The sequence below is a fragment of the Argentina silus genome, assembly GCF_951799395.1.
Source record: "Argentina silus genome assembly, chromosome: 4".
Taxonomy (NCBI): Eukaryota; Metazoa; Chordata; class Actinopteri; order Argentiniformes; family Argentinidae; genus Argentina; species Argentina silus.
In genome coordinates this window covers 15,109,705-15,117,659 of record NC_139658.1, presented here as the reverse complement: position 1 = coordinate 15,117,659, position 7,955 = coordinate 15,109,705, and the positions used below count along the sequence as shown (strand labels likewise).

The following is a 7,955-nucleotide window of genomic DNA, read 5'->3' as shown; positions in this document are numbered from 1 at the left end:
GCATTGCTATAGCAAGGTACTTACTCCGCAGTTGCTCACTCTGATCCTGTGGATCAAAATAATCCTTTCTTTCTAATAAATTCGGTTGGGTATCGAACTCCAAAATTCAGTGAATGAAGACATGTACAAAACCAAAAACAATGATTAATAATCATTTTTAATACAAGCTTGCAGGAGTTACAAGAGTGTCTCTCTCTAAGAGTAAACAGAGTAAGTCAAAGAACAAAGAGAAGTGCGCAGTACTTATAGGTGAGAAAGCTTCCTATACATTCCATTTCATACTATGGCCAGGCCATATAAGTAGCGTTTTTGGACTATCTTCCAGTTTCTCAACATTCCGATCCCATGGATTACCTGTGGGTACCCAGGGGCCCCCTTTATCTCTCCCCCAGCACCCAACCATACATGAATGTCTTCCAATCTAACCTTGGTTGTACATACACATTACTCTGCATTGTGTTCTTTAAAATATGCAATTATAGTTATACAAAATGATTAATAACTGCGAGTATAGTTATACAAAATGATTTGCCTTCCACAACCCCCTGGGTCGTACTCAACATTCCTTAATGAATTTCCTGTCTGATCTGATCATTCTTCTTCGATATAGTCACGCAACTTACAAGTAGACAGCCTGGCACAAATGAAGTTGCCAATCACTTCAACTGTGATGACTCTTGTTATACTTTGATGAAAACATTTTGAAGATCAAAAATCAGACTACAGTGGGTAATGTGACGAACAAGGTAAGTATTGGTGAATCTATTGAACTCTGTGGAAATGTGACAACCACGGTGAGTATTGTTGAATCTGGAGAATTATTGCAACTCTCCAGTACCCAGGATATGGTTAGAAATAGACTTTTGATTCTATTAGCCCTGAGACATTCAGCAAACTGACTATGTCCTTGTTTACTTGACCCTATTCCTACTAGGATAGTTAAAGAACTTTTACCGGTCCTAGGGGCTCCTATGCTAGATTTTGTTCATCGTTCTCTCTCCTCCGGCTGTGTGCCTAGTTCTATTAAGGTAGCAGTTATTAAGCCTCTATTGAAGAAGCCAAACCTAGATCCAGAAACTCTTAAAAACTATAGGCCTATATCTAACTTGCCGTTTCTCTCAAAAATACTTGAGAAAGCAGTTGCCCAGCAGCTCACTACGTTTCTGAAACAGAATAGCATATATGAGACCCTGCAGTCAGGTTACGAGAAGTACCACGGTTGGATGCTTTAGAAGCTTGCGTTTTGGACATAAAAAAGTGGGATGTTCTCAAAGTCAGTGGATTTATTTACTAGGAAATGTGCTGAGTATTTCCCATCCCACTTTCATTGAGACACACTCAGTAGTGTTTTTCTGTATATCCCAAAATGTGTACATGGCAGATAAGAATAATAGCAAGTCTTGTTAATTTGATGCAACTGAAGTGAGCGTTAAACTCAAGTCTTAGATTTCCAGAGGGAAGGTAGAATAGTTAGTGTACAAGTTTGATTTAAATCATATAGAACAAATGCTATATGTCGGGAGTAAATCTCCTAATTATGAGATAAGATTCTAATCACAATGCCTCACACGCCAAACGGACACCTTAAACATATTGTGTGTCAAGCATTGAGTCGCGCTAACACAAACTAATTGATCATAAAGATATATCCATAAATGTAAATGTAAATGTAATGTCTAGGCATAACCGAGCCAAAATCATTCAAAGTAAAGTGAAAGCAGATTATCCTACCGTACAGATTCAACCCCGTTGCATTCTCGGACAAATGAGAGAAGCGTAATCATCAATTGAGAATATTTATTTAGACAAGAGATATATAAACTATTCAGCTTAGTTCAAGTCATACAATCAAAAGTGTGAACATAACATATAAAACATACCGAAGTAGTCGAAGGTTCTAGGAATGTAATCGATTGAAAATAATTTTGTCTAGTAAGACTATACGTGCTAACTCACGTAGGAGATCGGATAAGCAGTCTCCTCGAAGAAAGATTCTGAAAACAATTTATACCATCCCAAGACCAAAAGGGATTTCTACCAAGAACATCAAAGGACCTTTTATCAAATGGGGGACACCTTCTGGCATGTTACATCAACAACAGTACTCGATTCATAAACAGTGTTTTCCACAGGTCTTCAGCTGGATCCGGAGCTTGCGGTGCGACACCATTTACATTCCAATTCCGATTGATCATTTGGCTGAAGATACACGTCAAAATACTGGAAAGAAACATCACACAATAATGGAAATGACATAAAAATAGTACTCATAAAACACACGTTAAAATAAGAGAAAATATGACTATACATCCATCTAGGAAACATTCAAAAGTCATAATAGAGAAAAAGGGGTGTATCGATTTAATCGCAGACAGGATATAACACAATGAACCCAAACCACTTGTAAAGTGATGAGTTGATCCGTTGATCAAGGTATTCCCCTTGGCTCACAAACACAGAGAGTAATTCACATGTAAGCACATGTAAATAGAATAGAGTGGTCATGATTTTAGGGTTAGGATAACGACTGTCATCATATTGTCAGCCCAGTTTACTAATCAAACCCATCTCCACAATTTTAATGTTTCGATTTTCTTTCGTTTGCAATTAATATATTGTGATATATTGTGAATATCAGTGAAACAACTGTCGAATACATCTTTAATAGACATTTTATATTTCGAGCTTTTATATTGAAGTTTTCGCAAAACCGGAAGTTCCCTTAAATCTGCTCCATTTATCCCTCGCCGTGACAAAGTTGAGCAGGTCGATTTATAAACGTCGATGGTCGGTAAACACCGCATGAGTGCAGGTAAGGAAAACATGACCCGTATCTGTAATGCTGCAGCTGTTTCTTTCAAATGTCAATGCCTGCTCTAACTTAAGCCAATATGTGCTCAAGTTTTATCTGGATGAGATGAACCGCGTGGAACCGTCCGTATAGAGGTTCTCTGGTGGAACAGATAACAAAGCAGTGCTTTTCCGCCCTGAATCTGCGTTTGTTGAGATTAAAATCAATCCCCTATTTGCAGTAAACCAGATCTGTGTTCTCTGAGCTCCAAATACCATCTGCGTCTTTTCAGCCACATAAAAAAGTACTTCCGGGGCACGGGATTTTTTTTATAATAATAGCTGTCTAAACATTACAGTTTTTCTCCATTGTATACACACAAAAAATGGAACCATGCACACAAGTCTGAAAACTTAGTTTGCCCGATTACAAAGAAATGAGCAGTCTATAATTTTTATGGTACTTTTATTTTAACAAATAGAGACAGAATATCAACAAAGAAGTCCAGAAAAAACGCATTATATAAAGTTATAAATTCATTTGCATTTGATCGAAGGAAATAAGTATTTGATCCCCAAGCAAAACATGACTTAGTACTTGGTGGAGAAACCCTTGCTGGCAAGCACAGAAGTCAGACGTTTCTTATAGTTGGTCACCAGGTTTGCACACATCTCAGGAGGGATTTTGGTCCACTCCTCTGTACAGATCCTCTCCAAATCCTGAAGGTTTCAAGGCTTTTGCTTGGCAACTCGAAGCTTCAGCTCCCTCCACAAATGTTCTATAGGATTAAGGTCTGGAGACTAGCTAGGCCACTCCATGACCTTAGTGTGCTTCTTCTTGAGCCACTCCTTTGTTGCCTTGGCTGTATGTTTTGGGTCATTGTCATGCTGGAAGACCCATCCACGACCCATCCTCAGTGCTCTGGCTGAGGGAAGGAGGTTCTCATCCAAGATCTTATGGTACATGGCCCCGTCCATTGGCCCCTCAATGCAGTGAAGTCGTCCTGTACCCTTAGCAGAGAAACAACCCCAAAGCATAATGTTTCCACCTCCGTGTTTGACGGTGGGGATGGTGTTCTTGGGATTGTAGCATTCAGCATTTCTCTCCCTCCAAACACGAAGAGTCGAATTTATGCCAAAGAGTTCAATTTTGGTCTCATCTGACCACATCATCTTCTCCCAAGCCTTCTCTGAATCATTTAGGTGTTCATTGGCAAACTTCAGACGGGCCTGTACATGTGCCTTCTTGAGCAGGGGGACCTTGCGGGCACTGCAGGATTTCAATCTGTGACGGTGTAGTGTGTTACCAATGGTTTTCTTGGTGACTGTGGTCCCAGCTGCCTTGAGATCATTACCAAGCTCCTCCCGTGTAGTTCTGGGCTGATCCCTCACCCTTCTCATGATCATCCTTACCCCACGAGGCGAGATCTTGCATGGAGCTCCAGGCCGAGGGCGATTGATGGTTATTTTGTATTTCTTCCATTTTCTAATAATTGCACCAACAGTTGTCTCCTTCTCACCAAGCTTCTTGCTGATGGTCTTGTATCCCATTCCTGCCTTGTGCAGGTCTACAACTCTTACCCTGATGTCCTTTGAATGTTCTTTGGTCTTGCCCATGGTGGTGGAGAGGTTGGAATGGAAGAGATTGATTCTATTGACAGGTGTCTTATACCCATAACAAGCAGAGATTAGGAGTACTTTTCCTAAAGTGACAGGACTAATCTGTGTGCCTCATGGGCATATAACCGGTCTGTATGAGCCAGAATTCTTGCCGGTTTGTAGGGGATCAAATACTTATTTCCTTCGATCAAATGCAAATGAATTTATAACTTTATATAATGTGTTTTTTCTGGACTTCTTTGTTGATATTCTGTCTCTATTTGTTAAAATAAAAGTACCATAAAAATTATAGACCGCTCATTTCTTTGTAATCGGGCAAACTAACAAAATCAGCAGGGGATCAAATAATTATTTCCCCCACTGTAGCTTCGATTTATTTATGTAGTTGACTTCTATTATGTCCCAGATCAGATGATTAAACATTGACTTATGATGTTGAAGTGAAGTGTGGTTAGATAAAAAAATAAGTGATACTGTATGTAGCCTATATTTTATTGTATTCACATAACAATTAATGTTCATGTCCTACCTGTTTTTGATATCCTTGTTCCCAGGCTAACATTGCTACCAGTGAGAAGATTAGGGTAGAGTTAAGAGAGTTTTTTGGTATGGTTTGTGAAATGTACCCTTCACTGTTTGTGCTTCATTTGTTTACAATACACAGATCCAACTCACAGCCCAGCTACTATTTCAGAACCCAAGTCCACAGAGTCCTCTGGTTCTGGCTGTGATTCTTCAGCCCAGAATAGCAAACCGTTGGGTCTAAAGATGGTGGCAGTGAAGCTGGAATACTGCAGTCAAACACTGGACCTCAATGTGGTAGTAAAAGAGGAGGAAGGAGGAGAAGGAGAGAAGAAAGGTGTGATGGTGAAAGAAGAAGAGGAAGGAGGAGAAGGAGATGGGAAAGATGTGATGGTGAAAGAAGAGGAAGGAGGAGAAGAAAATGAAGTGGAGGAGAATGATGGTGAGGATGGTAAGTTCATGTACTGTGTTTGGCTTAGGCCAAAGTAGCCAGTAGTTAAATGGGAACCAATAGATATGTTTTGGTTTTCCCATAATTTCCAAACAGCACTCAGAACAACAACAGAACACAAAAGTTACAATTAATCTAAGTTCTATGACTGATCATGGAACTGTTGAACAACTGGGTAGTAGTCAAAGGTAGACATATAATAAATACACTTTAAGTCAATCGTTAATCATGAAACATTGACTAGGTATCCATTTGCATTTTGAAATATCAACACACTTTGACAACCTTGGGTTCCCACAGTGTGTGCAAACCCCAGAGATGTTGTGTTACTTCTGGCACTGCTAAGCCTATGGAAGCACTACTTGAGCTCATCTTGTTTCTAATCCTGTATATTACTATTCTTACAGGAGAGAGCTCCAGCCCAGGCTCAGACAGAGAACCCAGCACCACTGCATCAAGAAACCATAAACAACACAGACAGAGGAGCTCAAGACGGAAGAATCACCACTGCATGGACTGCTTCAGTAGTTTCTATGAGCCAAAGGAATTGAGAAATCACATCTGCAGGCCCCATCCCTGTTCAGATTGCAGTGAGAGTTTAATATGTCCAACTCACCTCAAATCACACCCACAGAATCACAAGGGTGAGAAGAGTCACCCTTGCCTTCAGTGTGGGAAGAGTTTTGGTAAGATGTGCCACCTAAAGACACATCAGAGAATACACACAGGAGAGAGGCCATATCACTGCTCCCACTGTGGGAAGAGTTTCAGCCAGGCAGGATACCTAAAGACACACCAGCGAATACACACAGGAGAGAGGCCATACCACTGCTCCCACTGTGGGAAGAGTTTCAAAGAGGCAGGACACCTAAAGACACACCAGAGAATACACACAGGAGAGAGGCCATACCACTGCTCCCAGTGTGGGAAGAGTTTCAACACTGCAGGATACCTAAAGACACACCAGAGAATACACACAGGAGAGAGGCCATACCACTGCTCCCACTGTGGGAAGAGTTTCAAAGAGGCAGGACACCTAAAGACACACCAGAGAATACACACAGGAGAGAGACCAAACTACTGTTCCCAGTGTGGGAAGAGTTTTAGTCATAAAAGATCCTTTCAGAGACACCAGAGAATACACACAGGAGAGAGGCCATACCACTGCTCCCAGTGTGGGAAGAGTTTCAACACTGCAGGATACCTAAAGACACACCAGAGAATACACACAGGAGAGAGGCCATACCACTGCTCCCACTGTGGGAAGAGTTTCAAAGAGGCAGGACACCTAAAGACACACCAGAGAATACACACAGGAGAGAGGCCATACCACTGCTCCCAGTGTGGGAAGAGTTTCAACAGCACAGGAGACTTACACAACCACCAGAGAGTACACACAGGAGAGAGACCATACTACTGTTCCCAGTGTGGGAAGAGTTTCAAAGAGGCAGGACACCTAAAGACACATCAGAGAATACACACAGGAGAGAGGCCATACCACTGCTCCCAGTGTGGGAAGAGTTTCAACACTGCAGGATACCTAAAGACACACCAGAGAATACACACAGGAGAGAGGCCATACCACTGCTCCCACTGTGGGAAGAGTTTCAAAGAGGCAGGACACCTAAACAGACACCAGAGAATACATGACTGAGGGAGGAGTTTCTAGGAGGAGGATGCTGGAGCCCTAAAGAAGGTGGGGGGGATGTGCTGGCTGTACCACATACTGTACTGTGTGCAGTGCTTGACTTGCGCCGGCACCTTGAATTTTTGGGTAACTGCGTTCCAGTTCCACCCATCAGATACCGGTTATACAGTGTCTGCTTATGTAATGGAACAGTGAAGCATTTTTTCTTCTTTAGGCTCTATACTCCAAGGGTTTTAAATCAAACAATTACTATGTGGTTAAACTAGATATCAGGTGTGCATGTTGGTTTCATCATTCATAAATTACAACACGTTTCATGCATAGTCCCCCTATTTTATGGTAACCAAAAGTAATGGGACAATTAGCTTGACAGGTGTTGTCATTTTCTGATGATAAGAGTTTTGGCAAAAAGACAAAACAAAACAAACAACGAAGAAGAACTGGCAGAGCATCTCCAGAGAAGATTCTCAGTGTCTGCTTGGGTCAATGGATCGCACACTTCAGGCAGTTATTGCATGCAACGGATTGTCCATCAAATACTAAACATCAGTGCTTAGGACATTTGGTGAATCTGTCGCATTACTTTTCGGTCCCTGAAATAGGGGCACTGTGGATAAAAAGTGGTGTCATTTCTGAATAGTGAAACCAATATGCACACAAATACCATCAAATAAAAGCTGAGAATAATCTATTTTCAGAGTAATTGTTTGGTTTAAAATCCAAACGTTTGGAGTGTAGATCCGAAAGAAGAAAAAATGCTTCACTGTCTCATTAGTAGACAGTGAAGCACAGTGCCCCTATTTCAGGGAACGAAAAGTATATTTTTTAGTACTTCTATTTTATTTTATTTTATTCTATTTTAAAACGTATTGTTGCACTACTCTGTGGCACTGTCACTTTTGCATTTCACTGTATACTTGTATG

The 7,955-nt window shown here is 41.0% G+C and overlaps 1 protein-coding gene across 1 annotated transcript; it reads left to right on the top strand.

The window, feature by feature from the left end:
• The first annotated feature begins 2,506 nt into the window (after positions 1-2,506).
• LOC310802932 (uncharacterized protein) lies at positions 2,507-7,955 on the top strand. Its single transcript, XM_083667552.1, has 3 exons — positions 2,507-2,812; positions 5,075-5,383; positions 5,791-7,955. Exons 1-3 carry the CDS (start codon positions 2,785-2,787, stop codon positions 7,035-7,037), a joined length of 1,584 nt encoding a protein of 527 aa, XP_083523678.1. The 5' UTR covers positions 2,507-2,784; the 3' UTR covers positions 7,038-7,955.